Genomic DNA, 21,400 nt, shown 5'->3' on the forward strand with positions numbered 1-21,400 from the left:
AATGGTATTCATTGATTTTGGCCACAAATGATTATCTCAAACACCCACTTGCCCCATCTCCCCCTTTCCATGATATTTCTTCGTCCAAATACAGAGTTAAAAAAAAGAAAAGACAACCCAACTTGATGTCCTTACAGTTATCCCATCTGCACAATATTCTCTTCGTTAATGGCATCTTGTGTTATATAAATAAGTGAGTGATAAGAGGAAACAAAAACTATATTAAAAAAAAAAAAAAGAAGAAGAATGAAGAAGTTGTGCGAGCTGTGTGGGTGTGTGGCTACGGTGATGTGCGAATCAGACGCAGCCATGTTATGTTGGGGTTGCGATTCGAAGGTGCATGGGGCTAACTTTATAGTGGGGAAGCATTTGAGGGTTTTGCTGTGTCATGATTGTCAAGCCCCTACCCCTTGGAATGGTTCTGGCCCTAACCTTGTGGCTACGGTTGCCTTTTGCCACAATTGTGTTCACAAAAATAGGCGGAATAATGGGAGACGGTGTGAGAAAGCTTGTGGGAGCTCTGATGGCGGCGGAACTACTGCACCTAGTGGTTGCGATGACGATGACGATGAGATTGAAAATCAAGTGGTGCCTTGGTTATCTTTGTCCCCCAGCTAATTGAAAATTTTCTTCCCCTCTATGATTAATCCGTGCCCCATGCAATTTAATAATTATAGTTTGGAATCACTTTTTGGTTCTCTATAATAATGTACAATGTAAATTTATCCTTTAAATTATGGGTAGGTACTCTAGGAATTTCATTTTTTTATAAGTATACCATTCAACAAATGTAATGGGGAAATTTTGAACTTTACACCTCAATTATATCTGTTCTCGCCCAACCAGAAAATTATGTAAATGTGTTTCATTGTGTGATGATTAAAATTTGTACCTTATCTAATTAAAGGTACTTGTGTACGTATAGTCACGATCATAAAGTATATAATTACACTTATGAAAGATGGATAGATATGGTATAAAAGTGTTGCTACAACTCACTGTTTTCAAAACTATATATTAAAAATTGTAGACAGAGAAAATAGAGAAAAGTAAAAACAGCTCTTACATTACCAATCAATTGATCCAAAAAATTTAACTTAGTAGGCTTGTTCTTCTTTAATTTGGTCATGTTAAGTGGCATCTTGTCTTCTCTATACTCTATATTAATGAGTTTTAGTTGATTGGAATGCTTTCGACCAATCAAATAAAATAAAATGGAAGAATATGAATATAAAAATATTAGAAAATGAGCGTTTAGGAGAAATGGAGGAAGAAAATAAGAATTGATGAAAGGTAATTTGCGTCATTTAATAACCTTTTATGGAATATATACTATTTTTTCAATATCATCTTGTTTAGTTTTTTATTTGCATAGATTCAAAAATATTAAACCAATAAACGTACGTTTTTACCTGTAAATTTATTGCCTTGAGTGTTTTAAAATTTTAAATAATGTTCTATTATCTACTAAACAAAATTAAAACAATTAATTGAAACGAGTAACGTTTTTATGATTAATAATTGAGTGTATAAAATATTTTATAAATATAATATAATCTTAAAAGAACCAAGAGGAAAGAACTAAAAATAATTAATTGAATCTTGATGGACAAATTTCAAATTTTGTGCTTTATTTTTGGTTTTAAGTTTTAACCCACTTTGTTAGAAGGGCCGAAACAACCTAAACGGCTCAAAGCCCAAAGCCCAACGTCTCGTGTTGCTGGCTGCTACTCTCCAAATCTCGGTTTAAACAAAACTGAACCACACCACAATCACGTTGGAATCACAAACCAATGGTTCGGTTTATTTTCTTGTTTTGTTTTCCTATTTTATTATGGGTTTAAGACATTTCCTCCCACACAATTTTACAAACTTCTATCGCCAAATTAAAAACCCAGCCTCCTTCTTTAAAGATCAAATTCTAACAGTACATAGTTATTGTTATTAACGTTCTTAACATTATTACAAAACAGAATACCATCCTTTTCCTTTATGAAACAACACATACCAAAACTTCAGTACTTGTAATGTAACGTTATGATTTTTTGTTTTAGTTAATGGACAAATATGTGGTTTATGTTTAAATTACCACTTTTAATTGCTTTCCACTCTTATAAACACCTGCTAGGGAAAACGTAAGAGTGTTTAAATTTGTACTTCACAATCCAAATTGACAAACAATTGGATGATTAAATTCACAACTCTTAAATCTGTTACCATTGTTTTTTATATTTTGACAGTACATAATAGTAAATAAAGATTTCAAATCACATAGGTTTTTCCAGTATATATGTACGGTGTATATCCCTTTTAGCTACACTAGCTTTCTTTTTCCAATGTAAATATATGATAGAATCTATATTATACTTTGATGCCTTATTGGACATTGGAAGCAAAGCACTAAGATTTGATAGCGACATTCTTTAATCATTTGTTCCGAATTTTAGAAAGGAATTGAATTTTGACATCTTAATTCACCCCGAGTAATGATTATTATAAATATGATCATCTGTGAAGTAGTTATTATTATTATTCTTGTTATTTTGATTGAAGTGGCGCAATATAGATTTATTTGAAGACTTACTATAAAACATCCATGAATTTAGGGTTAATAAGAATGAGAGTGAGGCAGTGTGAGCATAGTTGACCTGAAAGGAAAAAGAAAAGAATGGCGTGAAATTAGGAAGATGGAGATCCAGCTGTAGAGGAAAGAGAATAAAGGGAATATGGATAAGAAGGTGACCTAACAGAGAGACAGAAATACAAGTTATACAACTCACACCAAAAAGAAAAGCAATTTTGTAGTATCATTGAAGTAGATAGACCCCACCACGTGACTTCCAACCTCCCCCCATCCCCCGCCATACATTCCCGTTGGATGACCGTCGCCGGCGCAGGCACGGGTGGGAAGTGGGAAAAGGAAGGAAAAGGGTAGATAATGTTGAGAATAAGAGCGGGGGATTGGAGTAGATAGAAGTGATATTGGTTATTGATTTATGATTTATGATTACGTGGCACCACCTGTACCGTTGCTAATTATTATTATTAGAGAGAGTTTAAAAAGAAGGAAAGTAAGAGGGGGTCCCACCATTATTGCCCGCCAATTTAGACCCCATTTTAAAAACGGATTAATATATAATTAATTTGTACTCACTCTCTTACAACAGCATCCTTCAAGATTAAAAGCAAAACATCCGAACAGATTAAACAAATTTTGCAATTAATAGTAACGCAACTCTATAATTATATTGCTCTTCATCAATCCTCACCCATTCTTTTATTGCTGTTTTTTCTTTTTTATCCTTCCTTACCCAACCCCACCACCACCACCACCACCACCACATCCCCTCTAATAAAAACCCTAATCTTTCTTCCTTTTTTCCTTTCTAACAATGGCGGATTCGGTGGACAAGCACGACAGGGTGGTTGTTGGGAATGCCTTTCTTGCTCCTGAGGAAGATAAGCTTCTCGATGGAGTTACATTATTGGATTTCGATATGTTGTGTTCTACCGTCGCGATGCAGACCCAGGGGAAATGGCCCAACTTGGACACTACTCAAGATCCTGCTACGGCTCCTGAATTTGGTGGAGTTTTTAGGATGTGGGAAGGTGAACTACTTGATTGCTACGATGACCGCCGTATCGCTATCGAATCGGCATGGTTAGACTTTCTTAATCCACCTTTTCTTCTCTCTGTTCACCTTTTTTTAGGGTTTTTCTTTTCTTTTATATGCTCCTTCCACCAAAGGGTTCTTCTCCCTTCCTTTTGTTTTCCCTTTTAGGGAGGGGAGAGGGAAGAAGCGATTTCTTCTTAGGTTCAGTTTTCTCTGCAAAATAGAAAGGTTTTGACCACGATATTTTCCCTTTTTAGTTCGAATATGTCTCTCAGATTTCAACTAGTGAGTCTAGGAAAGTCAAATCGGTACTTTCTGTACACAAATTTTCCTCATGGTTTCGGAGTATATGTAATTGGTTGTGCTCGTCTTACGGGGGATGTATGTTATGTTTTGCCCAAGTTTGAAATTGATAATTTTCTATGAACGGGATGTTTGCTATATTTAATCTTCTTTTCACATCAAATTAATTATGTTTTTGATCTTCATGTGGTAACAGTAGCCTTTATTAATGCTGCAGCTGTCCGTGTCACAGATTTGGGAAGAATATGGGAAGGGCTGGTTTTGGCTCTTGTTTTCTTCAGGTAAATTTTTTCTTGGCTGCTTGAAAGTTTGAAAGGAGAGGAGGAAAGAAGCTAGATATTAGTTTTTTTTTTTTTTGCTCATCAATTTTTTGTAATTCATTGTATGCAGTTTTTTTAGTTTTGAATATTGTACTTTTTGCCATAACTTTGAATATCCATTTGCAGGGAACGGTTTATTTAGCTCTTGCTCTTGGTGCCCTGTGCAACTTCATTGCATTTCTGGTCACTAAACACCATTACTTTTTATATTCGGCAATTGCTTTCACCATTTCAACAGTTACATATTTGGGGTTCTTCCGCACCCAGATGAGAAGGAAATTCAATATAAGGGTGAGACGTCTTTTTCTATCAGCCTTCTGTTGTTAGCTGTTTCCTATTTCTACTTGATCATTATTGGAATGGTAACACGTTCTATTTCAAGATTGCTGAAGTTGCTATGCTCTTAATTTGTCTTTTGCCTTCTCTGAACAATTTCTTTCTTTTTTCCCGTTTAAATCGAAGTTATTGTTATTTTGGTAAGAAACTGCCCTAAAATATAGAGGCTCACACACGCACAAAAATATCCCCAACAGAAAAAAAGTGGAGTCAACCTAATTATAGAAAATGACTCCATCCCAAAAGAACAAGATTAAGCTAAGACCTGCTGAACAGCGCCCACTAAGATGCATTTAACCTAGTCACTCCCAAAATTCCTTGTCTTATCTTTCCACCTCTTTAAAAACTTTATAATTCTTCTTAGTTCAAATGTTCCACAAAAACTACATAGAAGTTTGTATACCACAAACTTTACCCTGCTCCTTGATTAGAGAACTGAACACAAATGAACACTTTGACCTATCATCCCTACTCTAGACCTAAAAGATACCAAATACTCTCTGCCAGCTCTGTAGGTGGCAAGCAAATTAACAATCTCAAATAACTGATCTAATTTCTCCTTGTGCCTCCTTTTGAGAGTGCACCATTGTACAACCTGCCATGTAAATATCCCAACCCGACCTTCTTTAGAATTACCTTCCAAAGAGAGGAATAAGTAGGAGCAACAAAGGATAGAGAAGAGGACAAAAATATGAAAAAGTGAATGGCAAGAGAAACCCTTAGAAGGATGGTGGACTAAATCCGATCTTCATGATAGTAATGGTGTCGGGGTCTTGTTAGAGTATTAAGGTATATTAGTAATTAGCTAGAAAGTTTGTTTTACTTGTTGGCTATAAATAGAAAAAGAAGGGATTGAAGAAGATAGACACTATTTTGGTGAGCAATTTAGAGTTTGTGAGTGATCTCAAGAAGGGAGGGTCCAAGTGCCTCGAATAACTTGGTTTATCTATCATATTTCAATATGTTTGGGTTTTATTACATTCCTTCTCTTAGAATAACATGCTAGTCTCGTAGAAGAGAAATTAGTCAAAGTTGTAGTTAATTTTGTGTGTAGATGGTAATAGGCGGCATATCACGGCGTTATGCTTGAATGTGCAAAAAAGGTTTAATTAAGACTAGAAGTCAAACTAGTTCCACCATCTTCCTTTTTGTTATGAGATTGTGTAACTAATAAGTTGATAGTCATAATTTGGCAAACGGAAAGCCATTGAATTTCAAATGACTAATTGTGTGTTTGTGATGGTCTTTTTATTTCTTAGGAGTAGTTGTGGGCAGAGAAAGGCTAGTGTGAGAATTTTTGTGTAGAGGGAGATTCCTACTGCAAAATTTATTAATAGTGTATAGAGAGATTCCTACTGCAAAATTTATTAATAGTGTATAGAGAGATGTGTAAGAGATAGTGTGTGTGAAAAGAGAGATTAACGACAAAGTACAATCATCGTATTTATTGATGAGAGAGTGCATTTGTTGGAAGTTGGAGAAATTGTGTATTTAGAGAAGTGAAAGAGATGAAGTAAGATAAGATGAGAAAGTGTGTATGAAGGGAAGTAGAGTGAAAATAATGAAAGATTAGTAGACACTAATTAGGGAAAAAGAATGTCATGATAGATACATAGACACAATGTTTAAGCCTAATGCACCCTCCCAATCATTTTGATGTTATCATTGCTTACAAAGCTGGTGTAAATCATGTCATTTTCAATCCCATTTCTTACCATGTTTTGAAGTTACCATTTTTTGCTTCCATGTCCAGCATTCATACGTGGTTTGAAGTTAGAGCTCTTTTGTCAACTTTCTCACAATATTGTTGAATTGAAAATATGGCAGCTGTTTCTTAGTGGCTAATGTGTAGGTTAATAATTTATGTTTTAGGGAGGAGATAATTCCTTGGACGATTGCATCTACCACCTTATCTGCCCCTGCTGTGCCTTATCTCAGGTCCGTCCATCAGTATTTACACATCAAAGCCTTTTATTTGTTTTCAACTTCCTACTTCCGTTATCTTGTGTAGGCAACCTAAACTAATTAATTACTCAACCATCGCTAATATATTGTCAATGTGGAGCAGGAATCACGAACGCTGGAAATGAATAACGTTCAAGATGGCACATGGCATGGTCGGGGTGACACAATATGTATTGGTAGTTATGGTGATGCCAGTCGATTTGTGGAGCTAAACCCACCTCTTCCTGTCTCAACCAAATTGCCTGAAGCCTGTGGCACTCTAAAGGATGTGGCGAATCAAAATCACTCTTGAATTTGTGCGTGCATGTAGCAAAACCTCGGTAGCTCTGCCTACCACGTGCTTTCGAGATTCTTCATCTGATTTATACCAAAGGTAACCGGGACACTGTCATGTTTCAGCAACTGTGCCTTCAAGTGATGAAGGCCAAAATTGGAGTTGCTGCTTTACGCTTGGGGTGTTACCTCCTACAATTGGTTAGGCTACTTTGATGCAATGGAGATGTGGTTTTGGAGGTTTGGGGGGGGGGGGGGGGGGGGGGGGGGGGGTTGAAAATGACTTCTTTCTTGGATGAAGATTCTCTTTTATTTTTTTTCTTATTCTTTCTTATTAATCTTATGTTATTCTACCACTGTAAAACACCCATGATAGCGTGTTCAGGTCGTTAAAACATCACTTGCAAACTTGTAAATACCATACCAAAATTTAATGTATCAACTAGATGAGTGCAGCTCTTGAACCTGGCTGTTTCTATAATGTTTTCTTCTTAGAATCATTGAAAGTCCAGAATTCCTTGTGAAGGAAATGAAACGGAAATTTCCGATTAGATCCGATGCTTTATGATAGCATTTACAAACTCGTTATTAATAGAAGAATTGGCACATATGAAAGTCGTGGGTTTGTAGAAAAAATTATTCTTGAATAATTTATAGTAATTTAATCATATTACAATAAAAGATTGAACCATCTTTGATTTTAACGGTAAGGAGTATATTCTATTCATTTGTTTGCTTAAAAGTACAATTACATTCATACATTATTTCTAGTAAAGTTATAAAAAGCAAATTAAAAGAATAAAACCTCGTCAGGCATCTAAAAGTCAAATTCTAACAGGTTCGTGTACACACATACAGAGAGATACTTAACAAGTAAAATTTAGAAGGAAAAAAAAAATGTAATGTTTTATTTCTTTATCAAGAACTTGATAGCACACAAGTTGTGTAAGTGAACCTAACAATCTACTGTATTTATTATTATAATACATGTGAGATGAGGGGTCAAGAAAGCTTATGTTCAAATGCTACCAATACAGGCTAAAGTTAAGATAAAAGAGTTAATCGAATGAACTTAGTATAACAAGACTTATAAAAACAGGTTGACTATGCTTTTTTCTAAATGAAAGTACTATTTTTCTTTGTTATTGTTTATTTTAAAAAATCATCAACAATGTAATCATAATTGAGTTGGTAGATAATTTTTCTTTCAGATTATTATTAATGAAAGACTAATATGACACTACTTTTTTTAAATCTAATTTAGTATATCTAATTTCATTTTTTTTTTTGTTTTCTTGTTACATCATGCTAGTTTAGTTTAATAATAATGTCATGTTAATCATTTTGTTGCTTTACGGAAATAAATCGTCAATGATATAGACTAAATCATAATCAAATTATAAATTAGACTAAAAATGAGTATAACTCAACTCACCTTACTCCTCCCTGTAATAAGTTTGATTTTTCAAATCCATGCATCAAAGGAAAGCAATTAAAGAAAAAGCAATATGTTTGTATAGTTAAATATGGAATGAAAGTAATTTATATTTTGAAGAGCAGTTGATAAGAAAATGAGTTATTTATTTATAAAAAGTAGAAGTAAGAATATTGTATTTGCATCTTCAAAACACAGATTTTAGAGTATGATTACACCGTTTAATCAACCAACCAACACCCAAAATTAACCACTAATTACAAATCCCAATTTTAATCAAATTGCGCAACCAAAATCATATTCACTTTCAACCTTCTCTTGCTATTGCTATGGCGATACTCTGCTACCTGTTCTTGTTTCCGATCCACTTCCCCGTACTTCTTCCGCCACCGGACCTCCCATCATACCCATCGCATATGGGGGAGCCCTCGTAGCATTTTGGACTCCATAATACATCTGCTGACTTACCCCATCAGCAGCCATCCTCGCCACCTCCGCCTGTGGATCGTAACCACTTACCGGACCCATTCCTCCGCCGTACACTTGACCGCCCATCGTAACTGGGTGGTGATATGTTAAGGGCACTTGACCTCCACCTACCGGTTGGAATTGTTGAACGTACGACGGCTGAGTCTGGATCGGAATATGCTGGACCGGAACATTTCCAGGCGGAATCTGTCCGGGAAGAACGTATACAACCTGTTGGTGGTGACCCGGATAATTTGTTCCCGGGAAATAATGCATCATCGGATTATTCGGATACCCGGGCGGTTGAGAGAACGGTATAGCCGGAGGTTCACAATTCTCCGGCGTTTTATCCACCGGCTCTGACCTCGGCGACGGCGTATCGGGACGGGTTTTAACTGGGGGAAGATTGGGCATCGAAGTCACACAAGTCGCTGACGGCAAAATAGGGGAAGGCGATCCAGGATCCGAAACCGAAACATTCTCAGACGGATTCAAATTAAATCGGCTCTTCGATTTGGGTTCTCGTGAATGAGTCGAAGTATCGTCCTGATTGTCCAGACCAAACAAATAGTCCGGTACTTCAGAGACGATGGATGAAACTTCCGACCGACCACGCTCAAGCTCTGGCACTGGAGCGCCGCCGTTGAGAGCGTCAAGGAACCAGTGATCCCGATTTGTAGAACCGCCGAGCAGGGAATTAATACTACTGGCTCTGGAATCTTCCCCTCTAGGAAACAGAAACAATCGGAGCCTCGCCGATTTCGGATTGTGATTCTGTACAAGCCGGTCGTACTCGTCCATCATATTTTCCACATCCTCGTCTGTTGACACTGAAATCAAGGCGTCGAGATCTTCATTGGGAAGCTGGTACTTTATGCTCATGTTAATTGTACCTAAACAAAATAAACAAATTCAATTCCCCTTTTCGGAACAAGAATCAATTCATAAACCCCCAAATTTCAATGAAAAAACAGGGCATCGAAGTTAAACTTGCCAGTGATCTTAGCGAGTTTGGCAAGGAAGTGGGAGAAAGTGGTGGAGCGTTGAACAGCAACAATGCGAGTCTCGCCACCGACGTATCGGAGTTGATTATCGTGCGGTCGGGGTAAGATATTGCCACCGAAGCTGCACATGAATCGAACTCGAGCATGTGGGTCGTTAGATAAGTTAAAGTGGTGGTCGGATCTCGGCGACGACGCTACTGAGTCGGTGGCGTTGGAGTCAAGCTCCGACGGATGAATTGACGCCATTTTCAAGCTTCAAGACTAACCAGAAACACTCCTACAAGATCAAGAAAATAGATGAAACTCTAATACACTCCCAATTGAGGGAATTTCTTGGTTTTTGTATTTGAAAATTATATGGTTGGATTTATGTTTACAAAGGTGAATTATGATAGTAAAATTACTGAGTACAAACCACATATATTAACCCCACAATTCAAATTCATAAATTCTCATAAACGATCATTAATTTGTTTGCTTTTCTGTTCTTTTTCACGCTGCAAACAGCCATCCTTATAAGATCCATCTTTTTTTATCTTCCTTCAGTTTTTTTTTTTTTAATAATTATTTTATAAAACAAACCAAAGATCGTTCCATCTTTTCTCAATCGTCCATTTATTTTTCCAAAATATAATTGCAACCATAGAACAGTTCCTCAACTCAAAAAAAAAAAAAAAAGAAAAAAAAAAGAACAGCACGTCTTTATGCAAATTTAGATGTCATCTGAAGAGTAAATTGGAAAATAATTATAAATAAAGGAAATATCAAGTAAGAGGAACAATTGTATCTCCAGTCTCCACCGCAGTCTAACCAATCCCAAGAAACAATATGACATGCAAAGAAAGAAAGAAAAAAACCGTATAATACTGTAATTGATTGCCAAAGAAATGGTTGAAAATAGGAAAGAATTAATTAAGAGAAAAAAGAAAAGAAGTAAATGAAATACCAAAAATAAGAAGGGAATTACTTGAAGTTGAACACTGAATAGAAAAGGAAGAAGAAGAGGAGGGTGGTGAGTTGAGTTCACCTTTCTATTTTTTCCATATAGCGTACATTTCAGGCTTTAAATTTGTTTCATACTTTTCCTTCTTTCTTTCTTTCTTTTCTTTTGGATTAAAAAAAAAAGGGGAAATAATTAATTTCATTTTCATAATCTTGAGTTAGAGTGGAACCCACAGGGCCCACGCCTTTTCAACTAATTATAATATGCGACGTGGTGGCCTATCCACCAACGGGTGTTCTAACATACGCCGTTCAAATTGCCGCCCCACCAATAATCACTGACATCTGGATTTGGGCCCCACTGTCCACGTGGTTCTCTTTCTTTCCACGCCACTTGATCAGCCTTCCCACATGGCAAACCCGTACGAGCGCCCGCACCTGAACTCTTTTCTGCTGTGCAAATATACACGTGTGTATATATATATTAATCTCCTGAAACGGTTCGTTTTGCGCACCACTTGACCCAGCAGATTTTTATTGTTTTTTTTTCTTTCTAATTCTCATAATCCGAATTATTGTTTGCGGATTCCGGAGGGGTCTTTCTTTCGTTGTTTTTTATTCTCATTTTTTTTCAATTGTATTCAAATTTGAATGAAAATGTTTGTTCAATATTAATTAATTTAGTTCCAAATTCAAAATTTTTTAAATCATCTCAACTTAAATTTTTGAGTTAAAATCATACATAGACTAATATGTCAACAAAAATATATTTTATTATTTCAAAATAAGTATACATGTTTATTATTTATAATAAAGTCATTTTGATATTTATTTTATATGATTTATGAATTTTCATACCATCTAATAAAAATATTGATTCACTCATTTTATCAATATCATATCTATAAAAATATGAAATTATTGATAGAAATATTGACGATGTAGATTTGCATTGGGATTTTAATTCAAAATTTTGGTTTTTCATTTTGAGTGATAAAAAGTTCGGTGTAAAAATTAGTTTAATTAAAGTATTTAAAAATTTGTTAAGTTTAAGATTATTTAGAAAGTTTAGAGGCATTCTAAATACAAACTACAAAGTTGAATCCATTTGTTATAAATTAGTCTATTGTTTTTCCTAATAAATCACTGTCTCTTCCTTTTATATTTAAGTGGATGATGACGCAATACAATAATTAATTCATAATGATGATGGAAAATATTCAGTTTTGGTGTGAATTTGATGCCTTCCAATCAACACAAATCCTTCTCCTAATTGGATAGTTTATTCTTATTAAATTTCAATTATTAACTTACTGCTTTCTTTTTTTAATTAGTGTAAAAAATAATTTAAAAAATTAAGAATATAACGTCTAAATTTTTTTTTGAGATTCTAATCAAGTGAAAATTGTTAATATTTATAATGCTAAATTAGATATACTATAAATTTAAAATTTACAACGATTAGATGCTCGTTGAAAAACAAAACAAGTTGTAATTTAATATTATTTCATTTATATATTTTTTTATTGAATTTCTTTTTCATATTACTAAATATTCATGTAACGTTCTTTTCAAAAAGAAAAAGAATCGTGTAATGTAGTCTCACAAAATAATTTTACATTCAAAATTAGAAAAAAAAAACTAAATTGATGAAAACCACAAGTTTCTTTTTCTTTAATAAAGAAAATGACATCACGATTATATTAAGACATTTGACTTATGAAAAGAGTCGAAAATATGTTTAATATAATAAAATTAGTCCGTGTATTAGATAATTACTTCATTTACTATTATTTTAAAATTAAACATATTTATCCTTAATTTCATACAACTGTTTAGTTAAGTTTGAGCAATTTAATAAATGAAATAGCAATGAAAGCGAATGGGACGATGTATTAGGTAGAAAGCATGATGAGTTAGAAGAAGGGAAGAACAAAAGCGAGTTTTGCAGCAATGATTGAAGTTATTTAAAAGAGGCAATTGATTGTATTTTATGAAAAGCAAGTAGTAGGAAGAAGATAAGCGATAGGCAAATGTATTTAATATTTGAATGGGAGGAATGAGTTATGAGTTGTTGGTTTGGATGTGTGTGGTTGGGAGGGAAAATGACATTATGTAAGTTAGTATTTGCACTCTTTCCCAGCCTTCCGAATCTTCAATCTTTGGACAATATGCCCTTTTCTTAATAACCAAAACAACCTTTTTCTTCACTAAATGCCATTTTGATTTACGACGAAACCCCAAATGATCAATTATGTGCATTTAACTGGGCCCCTCCCCACTCTTTGTATTTCGAAACCACAACGCAAATGCAAATCTCTGACTCTGTGCGACTGGCCACTGGGAGATCCAAGGCCCAATAATGAAAGCCCATATTCTCTTACCTCTTACCTATTTTATGACTCGATTTTTAATTGAACTGTATTCTATTTTATTTTCCAAACATTTTAAATTAAATGTTTTAGTCAACAAAATTTGAAAATGGAAGAAAACTTTTCTTCTCCATCTGCCGAATCATGTTTTGATGCATTCTCCTGAAGAGAAAAGATTCATTGTGAATTCTCATTTGCTGCTGCAGGCATCCAAATTCAATCAAACCAAGAAGTATGACAACATTCACTATGTTCTTTCAATTATATTAGCAAAAGAAAATTTTGATTCTGATTGATAAAGTTGTTTTTTGATCTCCGTAGGACAAAACCGAACTACTCGGCAAAAAGCAATTATTTCGGAAGAACGCAGACTATCTTTTTGGCGTGTTTCTGATATATGTTCTCACATTGTCAATCTTTCCTGGCTTCTTGTATGAAAATACTGGAGAACACCAATTGGGTTCATGGTAGATACTCTTGAGAATTAGATTTACAAACCTTGAATTCTCTGAAAAATAACAAAATTTATGTCAAATGTCTTCTGCTGCTGATATTTCAGGATCCACTTGTTTTAATAGCAATGTACAATGTCGGGGATCTGGTAGGCAGATATGTACCTCTCATCAACTGCCTCAAGTTGGAGTCTAGGAAGGGTCTGTTGATTGCGATTCTAAGACGTTTCCTACTAATCCCCGCATTTTACTTCACAGCAAAGTACGGAGATCAAGGGTGGATGATCTTGCTCACTTCATTCTTGGGATTGAGCAATGGCCACCTTGCAATCTGTGTCTTTAGCGCAGCACCTAAAGGCTACAAGGTCAATTGAAGGCCCGCAGCGAATATCTTAACTTACTTAACTATATATTAAAAAACATATGCATATAAGAAGTAAGATCATTCATTTTGTGGGGAATCTGATATACAATTTGGTTCTTTTGAAGGCACCTGAGCAGAATGCATTGGGGAATTTGCTTGTAATTTTCCTTGTAGGAGGCATTTTTACTGGAGTTTCTCTTGATTGGCTGTGGATCATAGGAAATGGAAGCTTTTGAAGCATAAGTGAAAAATCGGGGTGGAGATATGGAAAGCTTTCAGGAGACTTTCGGCATGCAGGTTTAAAATCAAAAGCTTCAGAATTTAAAATCAAATGTCTATAGATTTATTTGATGGTTTCTCAATAGATATATGTGGTGTTTGGGTACTCGTTTTTAACTATGTTTCAGTTTAGCCATAACTATGTTTATTTTCTTACGATATGTATGCAATATATTTTAAACTACTTTATCAAAACAGTTTAACTAAAAATGATTTTTTTTTTTAAATATTTTTTTTCTGGAATCAATCTAAATAAGTATTAAGTTTTCTAGTTAAATTCACTAACGAAAAAAATGAAATATGTTATTAAACTAAAAGTAAACCATGGTATATATGTGATATATATTTACAATTGATAAATTGTATAAGATAACAAAAATATTTTTAAAAAAATAGCTCATAACACATATTTTTTTTCCATATTACGAATATGAAAAATAATTGGTCATACCATACGACTATCAGACGACTATCAAGGAGTTATCAACTTTTAAATTTACTAATTTTAAAATTTAGAAAATGCGAGACGATTAATAAATAAAATTTGAAATATATATATTTATCATTAATATAATATTTAAGGTTTGAGTATATGTTATAAATATTTTATATATAAACTTTTTACTAAGATATGGTATATTTTAACATAATTGAGCATTCATGCAATAAAAGTGTGTTAGGATAGGATTTAATCAAAAATTCTAATTTGTTTTGACAATTCCTCACGTTATTGTTTATGCAAAAAAGTTGTTAGAAAGTCTATCTATCTTGGAATTTGAAGGATCACTCATTATTTAATTGTATTCCCACGCATTTGGTAACAGCCAAATAATGTTCCTCTTTTTTTTATCTGTACTAACAAATATATATATATATATATATAAAGTTGATCAGACGCTATTCTATGACTGCATTTTTAATTAAGTATATTCTATTTTATTTTCCAAACTTTTAAAATTAACTTTTTATAAAGTTTAGTCAGCATATTTTGAAAATGGAAGAAAAATAAGCACCCTAATTAGTAATTGACATGAATAATATGATATAATATATATGATGACGAGCTAGTGATGTCATCAACTACATAAGAACTAAAAGGGAGGTATACCAAAAATAAAAAATGAATGAATGCTATGTAAATTTTTCAAAACAAAGAACAATACATTTATATTTTAAAAGTTTTGAAAAGACAGCCCAACATTAATCAAATATTGTTGAACTTTAGAACTTATTAAAAAAAAAATGAAAACCATCCAAATTAAAATTTAACTCAAATTTAAATCATAATCAAATTATAATTGGATGAAGCTATAATTGGACCCATCATCTCGATTATCTATTTTTGGTGTGTTTCCATTTTAACTTCGATTTTGTAAAAATGAAAGTTAATTTATTTATTTTAAAGAAGAAAAAGTTTATTAAAACAAACCAAAACCGACGGTACCAATATCCTAACCCTAAAAACTTATAAACTATTGGTGAAGGGTTTTCTTGTTTCAACGTTACATGTGTTTTAAAAGAAACTTGCAAACTTAAAAAGAAAATGCAAGTAGGACTATTTTTTAAAGCGAATTTTTTTTAAGAGGTAAAAATTAAATCAAATAAGTACGATATACTATGTATCTAAAAACTAAATTTTATTTTTAAAATTAGTTAAAATTTAGGTACACCTCTACCCTTGAGTTAAACATTCCAAAAGTTTGATAAACATTTACCCTTCTTTAACATTCCTAGGATGATTTCAAAATTCAACCTTTAAAGGAAAGTATGTGATAATTTCTTATTAAATCATGGGTTTCTAAAATTTCACCACATAAATAGGAAGAAAAAAACTACTTCTACAATATTTATTTATTATTCTCGTAATTTATTTAGAAGAAAAAAATAAGGTGAAATTTATAGGCATTTTTGGTACAAGGTGTAAAGTTCTTTATGAAATGGCGCATAAAATTAGATCAAAAAGTTTCCATGACACTAAAATTAAATGGAGAAAAAAACAATATAGTATTTTGATTAAAAAAAAAAAGGTGTTTTACCGAATAAGTTTAAGTTGTGGTAAAAATGTCAAACATAGTTTTATTGTTCCCAAGCCATTTGAAAAAGTTGCGTGAAGCTAACTCCGATGCTTTATCATTGTCTACTTCACATTCTCATTATTATATTGATTAGCCTCCTTAGCCAAACAAGTCACGTTTAGTAGGTTGTTTTGGTTTAAAGACATTTTCCAAATCCTTGTTATTGCCCAACCTAATTTTGATTTTGAACATTTAATAAATCCTAACATTGAGTTTCAAATTTTGTTTTGTTTATATACAAACATTTTTAGCATTATTTTGAAAAGTTATTCACAAATCATATTTAGTTGAAAATTAAGTTTGATGAGCAGATTTAAAATTTAACAAAAATATATAAGGACCGAAGTTAGTTTTTGTTGGTTTGAATATTCTACCATCCACTGGCTTACACATTATTAATAGACAAAATGAATGAATAAGTAAATAAGATGTGGGAGAAGATCTCTCGTTTCTAGAGGATATATTCGATAGAGCATTGAAATAATAAATTGGAAAAATTGTAGCTCTCTTCTTCACAAGCAAAGTTTGATAAAACAAATACCTTTTTTCTCTTTTCTCTTTTATTGCCGGAAAAGGAAATTTCAATTAAACGACGCTATCTCTGGCTCCAATTAGACGATGGAACCCCATTCCAGTTTGACTCCATATCTTTAGGTTTGTGCTTTATGAAATTATACAATCCCAAATCTGTCGCTATTATCTTTCCCACTTTTCATATTTCACTTCTGCTTCCAACCCATTAATCTTTTTTTCTTTTTTCTTTTCAGTCTTGTTTATATTCCCATTATTCGCCTTCTTCTTCCTCGCATTCATACTACCAGCTTTGAATTTCATTAGCTAAGGTGTGCGTTGACTCTCTCTCATACGTTTCTCACTCTGTTTACTGAATTAATTTATTTATCACGTTTCTTATTATTTAATAATTTGTTTGTGTATTCACATGTTTTCCTCTTATTTTAATCGTTCATGTATTTGTCTTTGTACTCCTCGTTTTCCTCCTCGAAATTGTGGATTCTCTCGGGTATCTTCACTTCATTTTTCTTTCTTTGATAACCCATTTTGAAATACCCATCTGCCAAATCATGTTTTGATGTATTCTCCCGAATAGAAAAGCTTCATTGTGATTTGTCATTTTTCTTTGATGGGGAAAGCCGTTTTTCTCGACTCTGACCTCCCTCTCATCCGTGTTGAAAAGGTGTTGGAGTAGTTTGTTGGGTTGTTTTTGCTCTCTCTGTTTCCAAAACAAAAATCTCGAGCTGTGTGATCAAATGTTTTTGGTTTAACTTGTGGTAAAACTCTTACCAGTTATGGAAATCACCAGCGCCCTTAATTATTTTTCTGCTAAAATTTCGCCAAATTTGTGTAGATTCTTTTTTTACAGCTCATTCTTTCTCTTCTCCAATCTGTGTATTTAATGATGCCGTTCACACTCCCTCTCCTTCTAAATCATACTTTGCATATAAGAACATCAAATTTCTACAACTCTCTGTCGTAGTGGTTTCATCATTTTTTTTAAGATACTTTGTTTTATTGTTTGGGAATAGGGATCTACCATGAATGGTGCTACTGAAGAATCTGGGGCTCCAGCAAGGACTGAGGTTTGTGCTTATTCCTTTGTTCTCATGTTTATGCTTAATTAATCAAAGAATAGCTCTTTTTTTTTTTTAAGATAAGTTGTTTGATGATTTTTATTTGACTTTTTGAGCAGGGGAAGTTCACAGCTCTCGCAGTTTGCTGGGTTCTTGGTTTGGGTTCCCTTGTTTCTTGGAATAGTATGCTAACTATTTCAGATTACTATTATCAATTGTTTCCGGTAATTATAATCAACCTTAGGACTATGCTTTATGTATTTTAAACACTGACTGTCATATATTGTGTTATATGAGTGATTTGTGTTGTTTTCTTTTAGCTTTGTAGAGTAAAATATTTCCGAACTTTGAGAGATAAAAAACTTTCATGTTTTTCAACACTGATTTCTGAACTTTAATGATTACATGACAACCATTTGAGTGATTTGTGTTTTTTCAAGTTTATTTTAGCTAAAGAATTATAATCCTCTACTTTTTTGAAATTTTGAAGCACTATCATCCATCGAGAGTACTCACTCTTGTGTATCAACCATTTGCATTTGGAACGATTGCAATTCTAGCATATCATGAAGCAAAGATCGACACACGACGGAGAAACATACGTGGATATAGTCTCTTCTTCATAAGTACTTTGTTGCTCATAGTTGTAAGTAACAGTCACTACTTTTTAGAGATGCATATGTGTACATGATTTGTAGTAGTACTCTGTTTCTTATTTTCAGCAAGTTAAAAAACACTAAATGCTGATTCTATTCTTACATTTTACAATAGTTGGATTTGGTCACCTCTGGAAAAGGAGGAATTGGACCATATATTGCTTTGTGTGTCATTGTTGGTTCCTTTGGAGTTGCTGATGCCTTCGTGCAAGGTGGGATGGTTGGAGATCTCTCTTTGATGTGTCCTGAATTCATCCAGGTCTTTTTCTTATCTTTTTTTTCTCTTTATGGGGCGAGGGGGTAAAGATTTGATTTTGTACCTACTTATGTATGCAATTCTTTTCTCACTGCAGTCTTTTATGGCTGGATTGGCTGCCTCAGGAGCTCTCACCTCTGGGTTGAGGCTAATAACAAAAGCTGCCTTTGAGGACTTTCATAGCGGTCTTCGTAAAGGGACTAGTAAGTAAATTTCCTTTAATTATTCAACCTCTCAAAGCATATAAATTGTGGAATAAGCATCACGTAGCCTGTACTTTGAGATCAGTTCCTTTAAACTTGTAAAAGTTCAAAATATAGCCTCGGGCCTCTTGCTAACAACAGTTCAACTTCTTCTATACTATTTTATGCAGTTCTATTTTTAGCGATATCTGCTGCTTTCGAATTCCTCTGCGTTATTCTCTATGCGATAGTCTTCCCTAAAATCCCGCTAGTGAAGTTCTACCGTAAGAAGGCAGCTTCCGAAGGATCGAAAACCGTGTCATCTGACCTTGCTGCTGCAGGCATCCAAATTCAATCAAACCAAGAAGTATGACAACATTCACTATGTTCTTTCGATTATATTGGCAAAAGAAAATCTTGATTCAAAGTTGTTTTTTGATCTCCATAGGACAAAACCGAACTACTTGGCAAAAAGCAACTATTTCAGAAGAACGCAGACTATCTTTTTGGCGTGTTTCTGATATATGTTCTCACGTTGTCAATCTTTCCTGGCTTCTTGTATGAAAATACTGGAGAACACCAATTGGGTTCATGGTAGGTACTCTTGAGAATTAGATTTACAAACCTTGAATTCTCTGAAAAATAACTAAACTTATGTCAAATGTCTCCTGCTGCTGATATTTCAGGTATCCACTTGTTTTAATAGCAATGTACAACGTCTGGGATCTGGTAGGCAGATATGTACCTCTCATCAACTGGCTCAAGTTGGAGTCGAGGAAGGGCCTGTTGATTGCGATTCTAAGCCGTTTCCTACTAATCCCTGCATTTTACTTCACAGCAAAGTATGGTGATCAGGGGTGGATGATCTTGCTCGTTTCATTCTTGGGATTGAGCAATGGCCACCTTACAGTTTGTGTCTTTACTGCAGCACCTAAAGGCTACAAGGTCAGTTGAAGGCCTGCAGCAAATATCTTAACATACTTAACTTTATATTAAAAACATATGCACATAAGAAGTAAGATCATTCATTTTGTGGTGAATCTGATATATAATTTGATTGTTTTGAAGGCACCTGAGCAGAATGCATTGGGGAATTTGCTTGTAATGTTCCTTTTAGGAGGCATTTTTACTGGAGTTGCTCTTGATTGGCTGTGGATCATAGGAAATGGAAGCTTTTGAAGCATAAGTTAAAATTCGCTTCATGAACCTCGAGTGGAGATATTTTAGATTTTAAACAATCGATAGATGTTATCATTATTCAAATCTTGTGCTTTTCCTAATTGTAATTAAACCAGTTGAATTTTAGAATGCTATTGAAGTTCAATCCAACCCTTTTTGCTTCTTTCATTTTTATTACTATATATATATTTTAAGCTTTCAAAGTTTAAATAATAGTTTTGTTTATACAATATATATTAGTTCATTATTTAGTTTTAGGGAAATACATTTTTTGTCTCTATCTTTTAGGTCTAAGTTTTCATTTCTTCCCTCTTTTTATAATGCACACATTTCCGTCTTTATATTTTCTTTTAAGGGGTTTAACAAAACTTTGAGGACTTTTCCAAGTTCAAAAAGTGATTGGACCGATCGTTGATTTCCGGGCCTATTGGGCTTGGTTCCCACCTACGAATCGAAATGATACAATTTTTCTAGTCTATAACTCATTACTACTAGGCCCGTCTCAAAATAAAATGGGCTCTGGGAAATATCAAAATTCATATGATTCTGCAAGTGTTTCTCATCAATGCCAACAATAATTATTTATATCTGATAAATGATTTTATGCGAATTGATAATATTAAGAATTTTTGGCCCATTGGGGTGTTTCTTGGTTAAAGAGGAAGAGATAAATGAAGAAAAGAGAATTAAATGAGAGAAAAATTTAATGTTATTCACTGTTTCTATGCACATAGGACAATGAGTCTCTTGTTTAAAAGAAAAATCTGTGTCCTAAAAAACAATAATAATAATAATAATTGGAAGTAATAAATTTTGGAGACGTACAATATATCACAATCCACAAGTGCTAATGGTCGGCATGGACTGGTAGAAGCATAAACACATGAACGTTTTCACAAATTGAACTCCATTTCCTTTCAATCTAAACTCAATCCATTAAAATTTCTTAACATATAGGAAACTTTGTCGATAAAACCACTACAGTTTTTTAACCAAGTTGATATTTTAAAAGTCTTCTACATATCATATCAGTTTTACTTTAAGTAAACCAATCACATACTTTTTCTGCAACCTAAAACGATAAGAAACCATTTCTTTTCATAAAGAAATTATTGTTTTCATTTACCATTTAAACAGAAAATAAAAGATTACAAAATTCAACTGATGGGTTTTTTATTTTTGAAAATGAAAAAAGAGGAGACATATTACTCAATGTATGACAGTAGCCATCTTCTACACCAAAATTCTGTTTATACTCCTCTCCAACCAAATAAAATTATCAGTAAAATAACATCATTGTATTTGTAATGGACACGAGAAAAAATAGTAAATGCAT

The 21,400-nt window shown here is 33.5% G+C and overlaps 5 protein-coding genes and 1 long non-coding RNA gene across 9 annotated transcripts; 4 read left to right on the forward strand and 2 right to left on the reverse strand.

The window, feature by feature from the left end:
* The first annotated feature begins 309 nt into the window (after window positions 1–309).
* On the forward strand, window positions 310–618 carry LOC105436042 (zinc finger protein CONSTANS-LIKE 2). Its single transcript, XM_011660216.1, has one exon. It carries the CDS (start codon window positions 310–312, stop codon window positions 616–618), a length of 309 nt encoding a protein of 102 aa, XP_011658518.1.
* A 2,598-nt stretch (window positions 619–3,216) lies between these two features.
* On the forward strand, window positions 3,217–7,362 carry LOC101213641 (cell number regulator 5). Its single transcript, XM_004134693.3, has 5 exons — window positions 3,217–3,661; window positions 4,135–4,198; window positions 4,364–4,528; window positions 6,446–6,511; window positions 6,642–7,362. The coding sequence occupies exons 1-5, from the start codon at window positions 3,393–3,395 to the stop codon at window positions 6,828–6,830; spliced, it is 753 nt and encodes a 250-aa protein (XP_004134741.1). The 5' UTR covers window positions 3,217–3,392; the 3' UTR covers window positions 6,831–7,362.
* A 1,009-nt stretch (window positions 7,363–8,371) lies between these two features.
* On the reverse strand, window positions 8,372–10,828 carry LOC101213084. Of its 4 annotated transcripts, none has more exons than XM_031886920.1 (3): window positions 10,746–10,828; window positions 9,709–9,995; window positions 8,372–9,607 (listed from the first exon to the last, which is right to left on the reverse strand). In XM_031886920.1, the coding sequence occupies exons 2-3, from the start codon at window positions 9,962–9,964 to the stop codon at window positions 8,574–8,576; spliced, it is 1,290 nt and encodes a 429-aa protein (XP_031742780.1). In that variant the 5' UTR covers window positions 9,965–9,995; window positions 10,746–10,828; the 3' UTR covers window positions 8,372–8,573. The 4 variants fall into 4 exon arrangements, with proteins under 4 accessions (XP_031742780.1, XP_004134739.1, XP_004134740.1 ...); XM_004134691.3 differs by having other exon boundaries at window positions 10,686–10,822; XM_004134692.3 differs by having other exon boundaries at window positions 10,665–10,802.
* Window positions 10,829–13,208: 2,380 nt separating this feature from the next.
* LOC116404469 lies at window positions 13,209–13,761 on the reverse strand. The gene is made up of 2 exons (XR_004217313.1): window positions 13,650–13,761; window positions 13,209–13,540 (listed from the first exon to the last, which is right to left on the reverse strand). It is a non-coding gene; the product is annotated as an uncharacterized LOC116404469 (long non-coding RNA).
* LOC105435959 (equilibrative nucleotide transporter 3) lies at window positions 13,361–14,115 on the forward strand. The gene is made up of 3 exons (XM_011659879.2): window positions 13,361–13,499; window positions 13,592–13,849; window positions 13,974–14,115. Exons 1-3 carry the CDS (start codon window positions 13,497–13,499, stop codon window positions 14,082–14,084), a joined length of 372 nt encoding a protein of 123 aa, XP_011658181.2. The 5' UTR covers window positions 13,361–13,496; the 3' UTR covers window positions 14,085–14,115.
* Window positions 14,116–17,127: 3,012 nt separating this feature from the next.
* Window positions 17,128–20,236, forward strand: LOC101212844 (equilibrative nucleotide transporter 3). The gene is made up of 10 exons (XM_011659886.2): window positions 17,128–17,223; window positions 17,747–17,800; window positions 17,911–18,015; window positions 18,282–18,437; window positions 18,563–18,706; window positions 18,801–18,906; window positions 19,077–19,252; window positions 19,334–19,479; window positions 19,572–19,830; window positions 19,954–20,236. Exons 1-10 carry the CDS (start codon window positions 17,143–17,145, stop codon window positions 20,062–20,064), a joined length of 1,338 nt encoding a protein of 445 aa, XP_011658188.2. The 5' UTR covers window positions 17,128–17,142; the 3' UTR covers window positions 20,065–20,236.
* Window positions 20,237–21,400: the final 1,164 nt, after the last annotated feature.

Source organism: Cucumis sativus, chromosome 6, assembly GCF_000004075.3.
Source record: "Cucumis sativus cultivar 9930 chromosome 6, Cucumber_9930_V3, whole genome shotgun sequence".
NCBI lineage: Eukaryota > Viridiplantae > Streptophyta > Magnoliopsida > Cucurbitales > Cucurbitaceae > Cucumis > Cucumis sativus.